The sequence below is a fragment of the Leucopleurus acutus genome (genome assembly GCF_964270905.1).
Source record: "Leucopleurus acutus genome assembly, chromosome: 13".
NCBI lineage: Eukaryota > Metazoa > Chordata > Mammalia > Artiodactyla > Delphinidae > Leucopleurus > Leucopleurus acutus.
In genome coordinates, this window is record NC_139155.1 from 18427355 (window position 1) to 18446146 (window position 18792).

General features: G+C 33.8%; 1 protein-coding gene across 1 annotated transcript in view; it reads left to right on the forward strand.

The window, feature by feature from the left end:
- Positions 1 to 18197, forward strand: part of TXNL1 (thioredoxin like 1) — a 35394-nt gene extending 17197 nt beyond the window's left edge. The window contains exons 4-8 of the mRNA XM_082852685.1: positions 4548 to 4670; positions 6353 to 6422; positions 8210 to 8382; positions 10482 to 10586; positions 16628 to 18197. Of these exons, the coding sequence (XP_082708811.1) occupies positions 4548 to 4670; positions 6353 to 6422; positions 8210 to 8382; positions 10482 to 10586; positions 16628 to 16657 (501 nt within the window). The 3' untranslated portion in view covers positions 16658 to 18197. The remainder of the gene's footprint in view (positions 1 to 4547; positions 4671 to 6352; positions 6423 to 8209; positions 8383 to 10481; positions 10587 to 16627) is intronic.
- Positions 18198 to 18792: the final 595 nt, after the last annotated feature.

Consider the following 18792-nt stretch of genomic DNA (forward strand, 5'->3'; position numbering starts at 1 on the left):
AATTTGCTCTTCTCTTTCTAGTTTCTTAAGGTCGAATTTGAGACCTTTCTTCTTGCCTAATATAGGCATTTAGTGCTATAAATTCCCCACCCTGGGACTTCCCTGGTCGTCCAGTGGTAAAGAATCCACTTTCCAATGCAGGGGACGCGGGCTCGGTATCTGGTTGGGAACTGAGACCCCACATGCTGCAGAGCAGCTAAGCCCGAGCGCCACAACTTCTGAGCCCGTGTGCCTCAACCAGAGAGCCTGCGTGCTCTGGAGCCCTCACACCACAACTAGAGAGAAGCCCATGCGCCACAACAACAAAAAAGCTCCCACATGCCACAACAAAGACCCAACGCAGCCAGAAAGAAAAAAATAAGTCTCTGCCCCAAGTATCTCTTTAGAAGTTGGGAAAGTTTTAAACATTCTATTTTTTCTCTCCCCTATTTTCTTTCTTTAATTTACTTATTATTTTTAAAATTTTATTTATTTCATTTTATTTTTTTAACACCCTTACTAGAGTATAATTGCTTTACAATGGTATGTTAGTTTCTGCTTTATAACAAAGTGAATCAGCTATACATATACATATATCCCCATATCTCCCCCCTCTTGCATCTCCCTCCCACCCCTCCTGTCCCATAATTTATTTATTTATTTATTTTAATTTTTATTTTAATTTTTTTGTGGTACGTGGGCCTCCCACTGTTGTGGCCTCTCCCGCTGCAGAGCACAGGCTCCGGACGCACAGGTCCAGCGGCCATGGCTCACGGGCCCAGCTGCTCTGTGGCATGTGGGATCTTCCCGGACTGGGGCACGAACCCATGTCCCCTGCATCGGCAGGCGGACTCTCAACCACTGCGCCACCAGGGAAGCCCCCAAAATTTATTTTTTTAAAGGTATCTTTATTGGAGTATAATTGCTTTACAATCCCATATTTTATAAGAGTACCTAGTATGGCTTCAAATCACATGAGGGGGCTATCAATATCAAGTCTTCCTCTCTAGAAGTTTGCAGTCTAGGCACTCTGGAATTAAACTTGTATTTACATGTGTTCTAAATCTTGAGACTTATTAGTGTATTTCAGTGTTCCAACCTCTGACCTGTAGGTTTTGGTCTACAGATATGTTACATTCATCAAAATAAACATTAAATGTCCCTAATTTATGTAGTAGGTAGGACAGATTTTTCTTTAACCAAAAACTTTCTAACTTCCTGTGTGTCTCATGTTGGATTCCACTCACCTCCTCCCCCCAAAGGTGAAATTTGTTCAAGCAAACAAAAAATCTAGTTGACAGAGTAGTGTTATAAACATGCATGTCATTCACCTGTGTTCATCAGTTGTGAATATTTCCCTGTTTTTGTTCTATCTTGATATGTATTTATCTGCTTTTATATTTTGCAGCATCATTTACAGAGTAAGTTCTAGGCATCTAGATGGTTCATCTGTAAATATTTCAGCATGGAGCTCCTAAGAACAAGGACATTCTCTTGTATAGCCATGATACCATTATCACTTCTAAGAAATTTAACATTGATATGATATCTATCCCTAATGTACAGCCTATATTCAGATTTCCTTAATATATCTCCAAAATATACTTTATAGCTGTTTTTCCCCAATCTTGGATCAAATCAAGGGTCATGCATTGCATTTAAGTTGTCAATCTCTTTAGTGTTCTTTAGTCTAGAAACTTCTCTCCGCCTTTTTTCTTTCATGACTGCCTTTTAATTTGTCTGTGCCATGCGGCATGTGGGATCCTAGTTCCCTGACCAGGGATCGAACCTGAGCCCCCTGTATTGGAAGCGCAGAGTCCCAACCACTGGACCTCCAGGGAAGTCCCATGACTGCCTTTTTTTAAAGTTTAAAGCAACGCCAGTCTACTGTAGTAGCCACTAGGCACATGTGGCATTTTTTATGTGACTGGGGCAACTGAGGAACTGAATTTTTAGTTTTATCTATTTTTAATTGATTTAGTTTTAAATTTACACATGTGGCTAATGGCTGTCTCATTGTACAGTGCAGGTCTGGACCATTTGTCTTACACAGTGTCCCACAGTCTGGATTTGTCTGATTGTGTTCTCATGATTCTTTCCTCATTATTGGCAAGTTGATTGCATAAGTAGTGATACTTAATTTCCAATTACATATTTTCCAAATATGTCAGTTTGCAGTTATGTCAAGTATACAATATTATGCCAGTTTGTCCCAGACAGTGTTGTAAAACAGAGCACTTTAATGCAACTGTTCAAATATGATACTTGTTTTGTGTGCCCCATGATAAATTAAAAACCAATTTTAAATTATTTACCTATTTAGTTTATTTTCATCATTAAGGTATTGGAAGTACGACTGCAATGTTGTCTTCAAGCCTGGGGTCTTGATCCTGCATATAGTATGGAAGAGGCATCTCGGTAGGATGGTAGGCAAATGTTTGAAAGATTTTGTCACATGTTCAAGGCAAATGTTCAAGAAGTTCAGAATAATTCTGTAGTAGTAGAACTTAGCTGTGTAGTGCTCCTTTTCTTCCTGCCTCCCTTTTTGAATTGGCTACATTATGTTACCCTGAGTAATACATTTAACATCTAATGCAATGTAACATTTGATATAATAGAAAAGAATATTTTGGCTTTGGAAGCATCTAGGCTAGTCTATGAATAATTAAGGGTATATTCTAATGGATTATTACCATATTGATAATTATTTGAAATGTAAAGTTTTCTTTAGTCTTTCAGAACCATATACACATGTATTAGTATGTGTATTAGTATTCGTAATGAAGACTGATAGAATGGTGAACGTGTATCTGATAACTTAGAATACTTGGTAATCTTTATTTTTTTATTTTTTTAAAATTACTTGGTAAACTTTAAAAACAGTTTTTGTTTAGTAGGTGAAATGGATACTTTTCTAGAAAAATAGTTTCAAAATCAACTCCACTAGAAGCAGAACTCCTAAATAGACTAATCACCATTGAGGAAGTAGAGAAAATAGTAAAAGAGCTCTTACATAAATACCAAGATGACTTCACAGGGAAATTCTACCAAATCTCTAAAGATCAGGTAGTCTTGTGTTAACTGCAACTACTCAAGACCATATAAAAAGAGAGAAAACTTAAAAGTTTCATTTTGAAGTAAGTTATGACATTGATCCCAGAATCTGACAAAGTTTGCAGCAAAAAAGAAAGCTACCAACCAGTTCCAGTTAGGAATATTGGTGTACAAATCTTAAATAAAATATTAGTAAACAAAATTCAGCAATCTAGAGGAGAAAAATCATGATTTCCTAATATGGGGAAAAAGCATTTGACAGAGTGCAATATCTATTTATTCCTAAAGTGTTCAATAAAATTTTAATGGGGAAGTACTGGAGGCATTCCCACTGAAGTCAGAAACAAGACAGGGATGACCACTGTCACTGCAACTCTATGGCGTTGTGTTGAAAGTATTAGCCAAAACATACACAGGAAAATGTTAAATGACGCCACAGGAAAGCACTCAGCAAAATCCAGAATATAAGAAATCTATAGGCTAAATGACTATAGATTAAAAGAGATTTAAGAGACATTAACCAAATACGGTATTTGTACTTTTCTTGGATTCTTATTCTGAGACTCAGTAATTTCAACTGTAAAACATTTATGAGACAGTTGAAGAAATTTGAACATTGATATTGATGATATTAAAATATTATTCATTGTTTTAGTTGTGATAATGATACTGAGGATTTTTTTTGAGTACTTATCTCTTGTGAACACACTGAAATGTTCATGAATGAAATGAAAAAAATGTCTAAAATTTACTTGAAAATAATTGGGAGAAAGGTTGGGAATGGTTACAGGGTAAAGGTGAGATAAGAGTGGGCATGAGTTGATGATTATTGTAGCTGGGAGGTGGATACCTGAGGTTCACTGTATTAGTCTATTTGTGTATGTTTGGAATTTTCCATGATAAAAATTTTTTAAATAGTTATTTGCTATTTATCTTTAAACTCTTCACGGATATAGGTTTAAAGAGTGCATGATTACTAGAAGAGGGAGGTAGGCTTTCTTTGGATATTTTGTAGATATTTTAGTTTGCATATTTTCCACTTCAAAACACTGCTATTAAAAAACGTATAAGTCAACATTTAATAATCTTTGTGTTAAAGACTTGATTTTGGTTTCTTATTAAGTGGGCTAAGCCTAAATTTGGCTTTAATTATTAGTGATGTCAGTTAGAAGTTCAAATGAAAGGGTTATTATAAAAGTTTTAGTAACTATTTTAAATGAGATATAAGTTTTCTTTAAAATTGCTTAATCAAGAGAGAGTCACTCCAATATAAAATAAAAAGTTTAGAAAAAAAAGAATCACATACAAGGATGTATTGTACAACACAGGAAATAGTCAGTATCTTATAGTAACTATAAATGGAATATAACCTTTAAAAATTGTTAATCACTGTGTTGTACCCAAGAAACATAATATTGTACAATAAAAAAAGAATCACACATTTACATTTCTTATTAAGATTTTTATACCAAATCCAAATGCTTTGCCTAAAGTCTTGGTTTAATTTTTTTCAGATGGATTTAATGCCTTTTATTAACAAAGCTGGCTGTGAATGTCTTAATGAAAGTGACGAGCATGGATTTGACAACTGTTTACGAAAAGACATGACCTTCTTGGAATCTGATTGTGATGAACAGGTAACCGAATGCTTAAGGCTTGTAAGGATTATCAGTATTTATGCCTGCTCTTGTTTCTTGTTCAGGTTTCCATCTCAGGATTTCATGTTTCTCTTTTCCAGATGCTCACTTCTTTCTTCCTTTTTATAACTTCACCCCTGTCCTTTGACCCTGCAGACACCCCTCGTTTCTTTGTTCTTCTATGCCAGCTGCACTGCGGAGAATCACCGATCTCTTGGATTGCCCCGAAGGCTGAGTTGAGCCTTCACTCTTCTTAAGTCCTTTTGTTCATTCTTGACTTGCCTTCATACTTCCTACACGACTTTGTCCCTGAGAAATAGAAACTAATTAGATGAGCCCTCCCTGTATGTCTAGTCCTCACTCCCAGATGTAAACCTGTTGTATTTCCCTATAATTCCCAGCATTATTGTTCCAGAGGAAGTAGTGTAGTATAGTACTGCCTTTATCAAGCCATCTCTGTCTTCATCTTGACTGTTATTTTCCTTAATTTAATTTCTATTCCATTGCCTCTGCTTTGTCCCCATTTCCTGTTCATCTTTTACATGTTCACAAAAGTTATTTCTCTAAAATATAAATCTGATCATGCTTCTCTTTCTTAAAAGAGTTAAATGGTTCTTCAGTGACTTCAGGAAGAAGGTGTCGTATTCTTGCTGACTTTATCTGCTTCTAGCTTTCTACTCTCATAATCCTCTTCACCTGTGGTTCAAGTCTCTAAGCATGTCATGCTTATTTTCTGGCACACAATTACAGGTCAAGTATAAAAGGTACTTACATAACCAAAGGGAGTAATTTAAGTATTTTCTTAAGCAAATAGACCACAGTGATTTGAAATCATAAATCCAAATCCCATCTTTCTTTGCTCCAGCCAGAGCTACCTTACTGTATAGCTTTGAGAATATCATTCACATTGTGCTCCTTGTAAATGGTGCCCTGAAATAATGTGGTGATGCATATCAGAAGGACTGGCTACAGCTTCCCTGAAATCTTCCTGCCAAGGAAATCTTCCTCCCAGGGTAGAAGCATAGGTACCTACATCAGACAGAATTTTAGCTGGAAAGAAGATTGAGTGAATGAATCAGAGATAGGCATTTCGGCATTGTTTTGTGTTCCAGTTCCCTTACCTAGCTTTTCAGATTCAGTTAGTCAGATAAATTTAAAATGGAGGTTTGGAGGTTACTGTTAGAGCTGTGAGTCCTGTTCTCTTGAGTTTTGGATCAAATAGAGTTCATTTGAGGTCTAGTCTCTCCACGTAGCCTGTGTGCATTGTCTCCAAATTGTCAAGTGACGTGGGTGGATGCTTCCACAAATAAATTGTTTTGGAAAATAATAAGCTTAATATGCTAAAATATATAGTTTAAATTTTAATTTCGGGATTTTGTTTGTTTTTTTGGAAAGCAGATTGCTTATCAGTTTTAGGTTACAAGACTTTAGGTTCTTACATATAATTTTAGTTAATTCTATTAAATTTTGTTGTTGTTTCTTTATATGAATAATACATTAATGTATTTTTCAAATGTCAGCCTAATCAAGTTACTTTCTACTTACTGATATTCTATATTACGTTGGTTTTGTTAGATGAATTAAATTTTGTCTGCTGCTTAATTATTTAAATCTCCTTAGCTATTGTGTTATTTAAGGTGTTCAACAGTCCTTTAAAAATGAAACTATTATTATCTTCACAGCTACTTATTACCGTGGCATTCAATCAGCCTGTTAAGCTTTATTCAATGAAATTTCAAGGGCCGGATAATGGTGAGTAATGGGCAGCTTTTCTTTAAACTAACTTTCTGCTTTGTAGACCTGCTAGCACATATTTAAAACTTTTCTTTTTTTTCTTTTCTTTTTTTTTAAATTGAGGTATAGTTGATGTATACTCCTATGTAAGTTTTAAGTGTACAACATAATGATTCACAATTTTTAAGGGTTATTCCATTTATAGTAATTCTAAAATATTGGCTATATTCCCTGTGTTGTACAGTATATCCTTGTAGCTTATTCATTTTATACATAGAAGTTTGTACCTCTTAATCTCTTACCCCTATCTTGCTCCTCCCTCCTCCCCTCTTCCACACTGGTAACCACTAGTTTGTTTTCTTTATCTGTGAGTCTGCTTCTTTTTTGTTATATTCCCAAGTTTGTCGTAGTTTTCAGATTCCACATATAAGTAAGTGATATCATACAGCATTTGTCTTTCTCTGTCTGACCTATTTCACTTAGCATAATACCCTCCAGGTCCATCCATGTTGTTGCAAATTGCAAAATTTCATTCTTTTTTATGGTTGAGTAGGATTCCATTGTATATATATTTACTACATCTTCTTTATCCATTCTGTTGATGGACACTTAGGTTAAAACTTTTTATTAAATAGAGGTAAAGATTTCTTGTTTTGGGAAGGAGTGAAATTGTTCTTAGAACAAAGCAGTGGGCAAATAATGTGAGATTATTGGACCGAAAGTAATAAAAAAAGAAACGTTTACCCTTTTTCCAAAGTTTTTTATTTTAGAATTTAAGTTCCCTTTTAATCTGAAAACGAGGTAGCCCTTTCTTCCAACTAAAGATTCTAGGTTTGAGGTAGCTGTTTTTCAGGATCAGAACTGGGAGAATTATTTCACATTCCTCCTGTTATAGGTGATAAGACAGGCTCCGGACCTTCCTATTTGTGCTCTAATTATAGTTTCATCTTCTTTATACATATTATGATGCTGTAAACATGATTGTACAGACTTGGCATTTTTCTTTTCATTAAATAAAGAATTGTGCTATTCACCCTCCCACCCCCTTTTTTCTGTTTCTTACTGAAGTGTTTTTTGCTGGTTGGGGCGGGCAGGGGTGGGGGCATGGGGTGGGCAGTGGGGACTAGGATTCTGGTTTTTTAGTTGGTTGGGAGAAGCAGTACGCTTATCAGGTAGCATTCCCTTATCATTTGCTATTCTAAATTTTCGTGTATTAATGACTTTTCACTAATAAAATTGTTTCTTTATTCTGAGAATACAAAGTATTTATAAAAGCAAATGCTATAGAAATGAGTATTTAAGCAGTATGACTATCTTAAGATTCCTTAATCAGTCACAAAACACTGGTCTGAAGTTAAAAGGACTAAGACACTCTATCAATATGATTTTACCACTGAGCACATCCTAATCCCTAAGATGAATTTTGGTAGTTTGTGTAATTAATTTCCTTCTGGCTAAATGTTGTCACTGATAGTGCTTTCCTCCTAAATAACAAAATGTACCAACTGATGGCAACTGCAAGACCCATGTCAATGTTATTTCTTTTATGAAACTTTCTGTCAGCCTGCATGTGCTGTCAGACTCCACTGCCACCTTCCCTGTACCTCCTCACTGAGAGTTGTGCATGTATCATAGTATGTCTTTTATAGTTGAGGGCAAGAACTCTGTGTATATGTTATGCATGTACATATATATGTATGTGTTTTCATCTAGTATTCCTAGTACTTAGTATAGTTTTAGCAGGCCAAGAATATACCAGTAATATGTTTGGCGTTAGCATTTAATTTTATTCTACCATTTTATAGGTCAGGGTCCTAAGTATGTAAAAATTTTTATCAATCTACCCCGGTCTATGGATTTTGAAGAGGCAGAAAGAAGTGAGCCAACTCAAGCTCTGGAACTAACAGAGGATGATATTAAAGAAGATGGTATTGTCCCACTTCGTTATGTAAAGTTTCAGAATGTTAACAGTGTAACTGTGAGTAATATTTCATTCAGATATATTTAACGGGTTGTGGGTGACAGTTCATGCCATCTTTAGTATCCTAGCTGATTCCAAGTGATCCTTAAAAGTAATAATTGTCCACTTGGTTTGAAATGCATAAACATGTCTAATGAGCTAACTGAATTTTCTTCTAATTCATCTGTGTGCCCTAAAGAGGAAAGACGGATTGATTTTTTTTTAAATTTGTGGATTTGTCAGTTTACATATATATATATTACGTATACATCTTTGGCAACTTTTGTTAAAAGTTTATTCTAGAACATTTATACTTAAATAGAAGATATTTGTGCTTCCTTCATACCTGGTGATGAGTGATGATACGTTTGTAAAGTCCAATTTACTTTTCTAGAATATAGAGTTTTTAATAGTGTAGTGGCCGCGATCTCAGTAAAAATGGCTTTTAAAAGATAGTTTTATATTATCTTAATTTACATTAAGAAAGCAGCAGCTTTTTAGCAGTTATTAATTGCTTTTGTGAATTTTAGTATTAAAACCCAACACATGCTCCTAAACCACCTGTCCACCCTAGCCCGTTCCTTCAGAGGAGGGGGTAGGAGGGTTATAAAAGAATAGTAGAATACCTAGAAAAAGGAGTAGGAACCAGCACAGAGTCACTTGAGAACAAGGCATGCCAAGCTAATGTGATTTCTTTGTGTTAGTGGATTCTGGTTTTTGTAAATTAGAATGCCATAGCATGTGTTCATTTTACGAGGTTTTCAGAAAGTAGAATTTCACAGAATATACTTAGTGGTAAGATGAAAGATTATATAAAGTTGAGTTTTCAGTAGTTGAAATATTTTACCCAGATGAAATTACAGAAAATGGTTATACCATACTGGAACACTGGTTATGAAATATTTTTTTGACTTTACTCATATTTGTAACATTCAATTAATAACACCTGTTACTTTATTTAGTGATGGGAGGAAGGCATTTGTTTATTGGAAAAGCCCTTTAAACCCAGAGATCCTAATATAATCTCCTCTATCTTTGAGAATCATTGAACATAGTTATCTTGTGATAGGTTCACAGTCTTCACTGTGTCCTATCAAAATCAAAATTTTAGTCAGTGACTTAAATCCCGACAGAGAAAGCATGCCTGTCACTTTTTTTGGTGATAAAATTGAAATTGAAATGACAGCTTTGATCAGGAAGTCTAATCAGAATAAGTAGATGGATTTTAAAAGCAGTAAATATAAACTGTTGTGCTTAGATTAAAAAAGCATTGCAAATAAATAGATAGCTAGTTTAATAGTCCACTTATAGACTTAGAGTTTTTAATTGAATAGCTCAGTTTGAGATGAATCTGTGGTTTCCTGTAAAAACAACAAAAACTGATTGCTTAGTGCCATCTGAGAATGAAAAAAGTATGTTGCTGAATTCAAGAGAGGCAATACTCTTAAGTAGACAGCATGTAGAGTATTATTTTTTTTAATAGAGCAAATTTTAAAAATTCAATATATTGAAAAAGGATCTATGAGTAAAGTTTCTGTCTCCTAACATGCTGAGGGGAGTTTTTAAATAGAAAGGGTAAAGAGCCAAGCTTGAAAAAGCATGTAAGCCACAGTATAGTTTTAGGACCCTATTTCCAGTACTATTTTTTTCTTTTAAAATTGTAGGAAATAGAATGAATGAAGGATTATCAGAAAGAATATAACTGCAGAGATTTTCCTCAGTGAAAAATTATAATTTTAGTAAAGTTTCAGTAACACTCTGCCCATTGTAATCATGAATTTCATACCCTTTCAACATTCTTTGTAAATAATTTAACTATGACCCTTCTACACCATCACACTAAATCATCAAGAACTTGTGTATGTGAGTGTCTTGCCATGACATCCCTGGAGAAGGTAAGAATAGCTGGGCAAACAATAGAATTAATGATGCTATAGGAGTACTAGTCTAAATGTAATTCGGATTAATCCTTACAAAGAATGGAAGGTATTTTTATTAATAACCTAAGGAAATTGATTAAATTTAAAGCATGTTTATAAAAGAAGGAGTGTAATCATTAATGTAAAAATTCTTTCCTTTTTTGGTGTGTGTGTGTGTGTGTGTGTGTGTTTGTGTAGATATTTGTTCAGTCCAATCAGGGTGAAGAAGAAACAACAAGAATTTCATATTTTACTTTTATTGGGACTCCAGTCCAGGCAACAAATATGAATGACTTCAAACGAGTAAGTTTGTTTAAATGATAGCTAGGAGAAATAAAAATAACAATTTTAAGGAAATAATTTTTAAGCTGTCAAAATCATATGTCATGAAATTTTATAAGGTTAAACAGAACAGTAGATTCTTCTAATCACATTTTTAGATTTCTTACTAAACGAAATCTCTAATAAAAATAAGTCCTACTGTTATAGTGTCTATTAATGAATGGCATCCAAATAAGAGGGGTAAAAATTATTGTTTGGTTATAGAAAGTAGTTAGGAATAATGAAAAATAGTAGTAGTAAGTTAAATCATTATTAATGAATTTTTAAGAACTTTGCTTGCTTATATTAAGATTTTGATTATCATTGTTTCTGATGAAAACATATTTAAAATGACAATTTTAATCAAAAAGAATGGACTCAGTTTTACTACACTGAGATGCTTTCAAACCATGTCTTCGTGCTGAAAGAACACATTTCAGCAAATAACTATTCAGTAAACAGGCATATATGTATGTATTCAGTGAATTTTTTTGTTTTTTGTTTTTGAGGACATAGTCCCAAAGTTTGTGGAAGAATTTATAAGTTCCATGGGACCTTTAGGAAAGAGAACATTTGTTTCATTCTTGGAACTACTTCTAATTGGTAACAGTTCATTTAGGATGACTCTTAAAATATACAACCACAGATCATAGATGTATTTATCAGTACAGAACCCGGTTGCTGTACACAGACTAAATGTGCAGCAGCACCGGAAATGTAGGTTTTACTTGTGTTTTTGATGGCTGCATCTGGCGGGCAGTCTAGAACTTGGGGTGATTATAAGAGAGGAAGAGTTTCCCTAGCACTGTCAATGCCTGGAGGAAGAGGCACCTGGCTTAAAACTTAGAGCCCTGTTTGGGGAATTGGAGCCATGGAACACCCTGAAAGCGTATTCTTTTTGATGGCACTGCAGATATAATTTTAATCCAATAACAGAAAAATTCATAAAATTTCATAACGGTGGATGAGCTTATAAAATTGTACGCTGTTTTTGCAAAATTGATAACCTTGACAATAGATATTTTAATGTAATTTTCCAACTGCTATCTTTCCGTCTCACAGCATAGTTAACTTTTGGGAGGTTTAGAAACAGTTATTAGATCTGTCATGTCAAATGTTTGACATGCACATAATGACAGGTCAGAAGAAGCAGAGATTAAACATCTACGTTTTTATGATATGAAATATGCTGCACTGGGAAACTGTGAGCAACAGAGTCGTTTTGGCCACCTGCTTTGCTACTTTGCTTGTTTGAATTAAATGCCATTGGATTTGGCTTTAACCATGCCTTGCATAGTTTCTTTTTAGCTCAGTTCTTTCCTAAGAGCTATTATTCTAAATCCTATTATTTTCTCATATCATTAATTCGGCTCTGGTTTCCTGCTTCTCACCTCAGCTTATGCTACTTGATTTCCATTTTTCCTTTAGGTAACCCCTACTCTATCTTGTCCATCTTCTTACCAGCCTGCCATTCAGTTATAGTTTTTCTAATGTGCATTAATAATTGTCCATCTAAGGATGTCTCCACCTCTTTGTTTTTAACATCCCACCTCACATCCCTTCTAGCCTATTTTCTCTCTTTTTTGACTATCAAACTACCTTTTTTGGACTGTCTTCAGGATAGCAAAGGTATTTTTCTTTTCTTGTCTGAGAGTATTTGTTTTAAAATGCTATTTACCTTATTGAAAATTATGGCAGAACAATAGTTCTCAAAACTTTTTGGTCCCAGGACCCCTTCACAGTACTAAAGATTATTGAGGACCAATATTTATCTAATATTTACCATTTTAGAAGTTAAAACTGAGAAATTTAAAAAATATTTATTTACAAATAAAATCACTGTTAACACAAGTAATATTTTAAAATATATATATTTCAAAACAAAAACTAATTTTGTGAGAAGAAGAGCATTGTTTTTACACTTTGACCAATTTGTTTATAGTCTAGCTTAATAGAATCCTCTCATTCTCATATCTGCTTTCAGTCATGTAACCTCTGGAAAACTTCATTGTACATTTGTGAGACAATGAGAGTTAGTTAAAGAGGCAAGTAACAATTTAGCATTATTATGAAAATAGTTTTGACCTTGAAGACTCCATGAAAGGGTCTCAGGGATGCCCAGCCTGGACCACACTGAGAACTGCTGTGAAAATAATGTAATGCTATAATGGACTCCCTTCTTCGTGTTCTGGACTTCTTAATCCATTGCTTTTAATGTTTGATAAATTTTAATTGGTTGAATGACTTTCTTATATATATTAATATTACATTTTCTTTCAGTAGTTTCCAAATGAGTTTTGTTCTCGTGTCATTCATTGAACTCTAGGGTTATTCTTCAAGAGTAAGCTAATATTTCAGTTTTCTTCATGTTGTGCTAAGTCAACAACTTCAGTATAGGAAAACTGCAATTAAAAAGCTAGCTTATGTTTAACTGAAATTGGCCTTGTGTAGAGTCACTTAATTAAAAACTATCAGTGAGCTTGGTGTTTCTAGTAAAGGAAATAAACGATACATGGTATGGTACTTGTTGTCCCTGTGGTACTATGCTAGGTATAGTCATAAGCTCTGCCAGTAATGAGTTTATATTGTTAAAGGGTAATGCACAAACATTTGGAATGCTAATCAAAGTTAATCAAAGCTTTAGTTCACGGCTCTCTTCCTCTACAGAGTATTCTCATCCTTTCCCAGCCTGGTGATATTTTCTTCTTCCCAAGAATGGCTGGGAAAATATCAGAATGTTTTGTGGAGGAAAAGGGCCTAGAACTAAGCTGTGGGAGTAGAAATGGATAGAGGAAAAGATAGCAGTGGGCACTCTAGGTAGAATGGAAAACAGGAACCTTGGGCATGGAAGTGGGAAGGTGCAGGTCCTTCATTCGAGGATGGGTCAAGTATGGCACTTCTTTCCTTTATTTAGTCAGTCTGAATTTTAAAGGAATTGTACATAGTAATTGGAATTTAAAATTTCAATATAGATTGGGCATGTATTTTATCAGCACAGAGAGGAAAGTTTTGATACCTCTGTGTAGTGAAGAGAGCTGTGTAAAATGATTTTAATGGATGATAAAATAGAATTTGGTAGCGTTTTCAGTTTACATTTTTATGTTGTATGAGTTGTTTCCAGATAATTTTAGTTTTCAGAATGTCATTGATCTTCTCCTTATGTCACTAAGATGACAGAGCTAAGGTAATGCTGGTGAATCTTGGATGTGGCTAGAAATCTGAGACCACCTTGCATGCTGTTACAGCTTTAGAAGGTTATACTTTTCAGATTTTGGAGACTAGAACATACCTTCCACTGGTCTGTTTTTGGCTCATAAGAAGCATTATGCCCAGATTATAATATATACTTAGGCTTTCTGTTGTAAATGGATTCTTTGTGTTGCAGCATGAAAAAAGCTTGCCATTTTAATTGGAAGTAGATGTTTTCTTTGCTAAAATATGCTCTTTACATGGATTGCTTTATTTGAACACAAAAATAATATAAGTGTACAAAACTGAGCAAAAATGAAGGGGCTTCTGCTTCTTAGGGAATGAGGTGCATTTGAAAGGCAGAGCAGATTTTCTATGACTAATAAAAATAGACTTTTCTTAACTGGCCATTCACTGTATCAGCTATTTTTGTAACATTTTTGTCTGTTTATTTTTCAGCTTTTTTAATCCAACTCAAATGAACTAAAACCAGAAGATTTTTAAAAATGAAGTAATATAAAGACTGACCTTATCTCACTCTACTCCCCTCCTTGCTTCTCTGCACCTGTCTGCTCTCACCCTTCTCATGTTCTCACCATTGTTGGGGCAAGATTTCTACAGCTTCTATCATCTGGATCAGCCTTCTTGTTACCTAAATTTCCTCAACTGTCTCTTCTTCAGATCTCATTCTAGTCATGTTTCTCAGTTGGCCTTTTATTTGTTTTGGTTTTTGTTCTGGGCTTGCAACTAGGTGCTTTAATTTCATTACCATACCAGGTTGCTCACCCAACTTTTTGTTACTTTTTTAAATTTACTTTCTCCTGTCTCATTTAATTTTGTGCTACATTTTGAGAAATAATTTTGCAATAAAACTTACATTGTTGTAAATGTTTTTAGATTTAACTAGTTAATGTTTTAATCTGATCTGAAGTTTAAATTTTATTTTTTAGGAACTATAGAATCATTTTGGAAATCAAATACGAGCAGTTTCATCAAGTTCTTTTATATCAGTACTAGTGTAATATATTGATTAGGCTGAATTTGAGAGACGTGGGTTTTATTTTCTCATTGGAACTGTAGCCCCAAAATCTTTTTGCTGATTAATTGTGGGCGTGTCCTGTGCTTTGCCAACACAAGTGAGATCAAGGCCAGTTGAAAGACTTATGGACTGGATGTTAGGCTGGGTTAAAATATTAACATAGAAGATCAATGGACTCTTTACTGAATAAATATTTTTGACATCTAATTTTGATGTACCAAAATTTTTGTTTGTCTGAGGTGTAATATAAAGACTTAAAAATGAATAAAAGAGCTTTACTTTTGGGGTGAGAAACTCCATATTGGCATGCTGAATTTCTTCTTTTTTACAGAGAATACACATTGGCAAGTTGAGAGTTATCAACCTGTGAAACAGTATGCAGATTCATGTCTTCTACTGTGTCACATCTGTTAAAATTTATAATATTAGTTGTTTTTGTTTTCTTTTGCTTAATCCAATAGCTCTGTGTTTTGTGTGTTCCCAAGGGATATAATGATCAATTATGCTTTCAGTGTTTATCTGCTTAAATCCATTTGTGGTACAGATAGTGCCCCCTCCCCTTCTTTCTTAGGAAAGCTCTCCCCAGCTCTTAAAATCTAAATTTCTTAACTCTCATCCACGTACTCTTTTATGAGACTACCTTTTGTATCTTTTTGGCATCTTGGGCTTTTTAACACATGGTTTCCTTGGATCAGAGAGGAGTTATTTTAAAGTAGTAAAAGTGATTTTCCTCAAGATGGGGAAAACAGCATTTCTAGCATCACGTGATTAGGAATTCAGTGGAAAGGGTTTTTATAATCTTTACCCATGAATGACATTGACCCAGCCATGTTCTATTTTAGACCAGACTTGTACTGAAGACCTGTGTGAGTTTTACTTGATTCACATACTACCGTTGGGACCAGAATCAATTTAAAATATGAAAATTATATTTACAGACATACATAGAAATTTTTTTGTATACAAATACATGTTCAATAGCTTGCAAGTAGATTTCCTTAGAGGAATTTCTGCCATGAGAATACATTGTTATAAACTTTAGATTTAAAGTAAATTGTTTGATTAGAATGTAGTTTTAGAGCCTTCCTTCCCACAGAGGATTTGTTTTCTAGAACTATTGGTAGAAACCAAATTTATTCTTTATAGTTTTAATCTGCTACATTTATAGCAACTAGAACATTTTTTAAACCCTTCAGTAGAGAATTTTTCTAGTCATTGCCTGAAACAAGGTTTATTCTTTATCATTTCAGTAGTACATTGTAGCAATCAGGGTTTTTTAAAAATAGAAACTAGGCCAAATTAGTCATTTTTAATCTGTTTTCATTGCATGTCTGCATATTGATAGAAAAGTCTAGAAACCTGTCATCTTGGGCATGAAGACATAAGTTTAGCATACTCTTTTAATTGTACATTATTTTATGATCGGCAGGCATTTGATATCTCATTGCCTAAAAATAGTATGCCAAATATGTTTCACTCATGTAGCATCATCTTTTTATTAACGTCTCTAAACTGTCAAACTTGTTTTGAAAAATTGCATTACTTTTTCTTAAAACAGTGTGGGAAACCAAAAATAGCCTGCATGTGTTTTATTTTTAATTTCTAGAGTCTGGGAAGGGAGGGAGGGTCACAGTGTGCTTCAACAATGAAGATAATACTGCATGCCAAAAAATTGCAAAGATAAAAATTAATACCAGCTTTTAAAAATGATTACAATTTGTAATATTATTTTTAAAATAACTCATATTTCTAAATCAATAAGAAGTACATATAAAGTTATTTTTGTTCTTCCTAGGTAGTTGGCAAAAAAGGAGAAAGCCACTAAGGTACAAAAGACACTGGAAGACCATATTGCAGTCAGATCTACAGCTCCTGGATAATTGCTTGATTCTCACCAGAGACTTTCAATATTTCATTCATTGCCATTACCAATAAATCATTGCTTTTGTTCAGATGGTATCACTAGTGTTTCTCTTGTAATCTTAATACATGCAATTGTAAATAAAAGTAACTACTTTTGCCAAGCTTAATTTTTGTTGTTCTAAATAAGTATTTTCCCTTTCCATTTATTTGAAAATTGGCCATCTTCTGATTTTAGCAGAGACATAGGTGTCTGGTAGCATACTGATCAAAAGACAGTTTCTCTCTTTAGAGGAGCAGAACTGTTTTAGGGAATTAAGGAGTGTATGTGCGCTCATGTGCACACACACAGGAAGTGATTTTGATAAGTGGACTTGGAATGGCTAACCATGTTCCAATGAGTAACTAACTCATATGTTTGTTAAACAGCATTTGGGTATCTGGGCTATAGAAATTACTCAAATTATAAACTACCAGAATTAAATAAGTGTAATGAGATTTAACTGTTCTCACCTAAAACTATTAGTTAATGGGACCACAGATTTTAAACCCTATTGGATAAACTTTTAAAATTTGAGTTATTTTCTTTACTAGTAGAGGTATGTTGAAATCTGACAGTAGGGAAAAATATAGTACTATGAATTCATGAAGCAACAGGAATTGATCTCTTTTAATCAAGCGTTTAATATTTTAACTACCAAAAGATACAGTGTAAATATACAGAGAACATGTTAAGGTTGAAAATGAATTAGCCACATATATATGTTTAAAAGGTCTTTCACAAAAGGCTGGCAAGACAAAGCATCTGTTCCTTATTTTTAAAATCTTAAACTGTAATCTAGAAAATATTAATAAATTTAATTTTTTAATTTTTCTATTTTTAAAATTAAATTTTTAAATTTCTCGGTATTTTAAAAATTCAGTGTTTAAAAAGAGTACGTAAGACTTAAAATTTTGATTCAGTTGATAATAAATTTGAGGACCTATTTGTCTAGGACTTGGTCAAGATACTGATTTGCCTTTGAGTCACCAGTGTATTTATCCATGTGTCTGAAAAAAATTATGCACAAGTTTTTGTGGTAAAATAGTCACTTTCTGAAACCCCAATGTCATTAAATAATGTTTCGTTTCTTTGTATGGAAGCACATTAACTGGTCTGTGGTGATGTCTATTTCACGGTTATGTTGCCTTGGGTCAAGGGGAAGCAGAAGGGCAAGAAATAAAATAAAAGTTTATAACACTTCTTAATATAGACCATCTCAGATTAATCACGTCTGAAATTGAGTAAGATTAATATCACAAGTTTTGTTTTACACTTTTGTACACTTAACAACCTTTTTGGGTAATTGTTCAAGTGCCTCATCTTAAGTATTGGTGACCTCATCCTATTTATACTTGACAGTTTGAAAACCCAGTGAAAATAACTTCATATCTGTAAAGGACTGGGCATCAGATTTGTATTGTTTATGTGACTTTCTATAACTCGCTTGCAATATACAAACATTTCATAATTATTCACATTGTAAGTAGTGAGAAATGAATGTTTATAGGTAACTGTAACATGTTTCACTATGGGAAGTTTTACAAATAAACATGCATAGTTAACATTATTTAAGTTACCAAGCTGAAATGCTGATGTTTTCTCCTAAAACTGTGTGTGTGTATATACACACACACACATATATATACATATTTATATGTAACACTGAATTTTCCAGATGAATAGGAAGAGCATTTAAAAAATATAACCTTAGTTATTGTAATGGTAGCCATCCATTACATAGTATTTTCTAGAAAACAGATATTAGGTTTATTGTTTGTTTTGTCAGACATAGCAAAAACCAGAACAAAACCACAAATACCCCACAAAACTTTTCTCTTGATTTGACTTATATTTTACATCAGGATGCATTATCTGGTGTGAAACAATAATGAAATAGCCTATCCATAATAGAAACAAAAATATTTCAGTACAGAGTCTTTGTCAGCATAAGGCTGAGGGCAAAGAGTAGCACACAGGCTACCATACTCTTATGCCCACGGAAGACATTTACGCTCCATTTTGGTCAGGTTATCCCCCAATCTCGTTTTGTTGTAGGT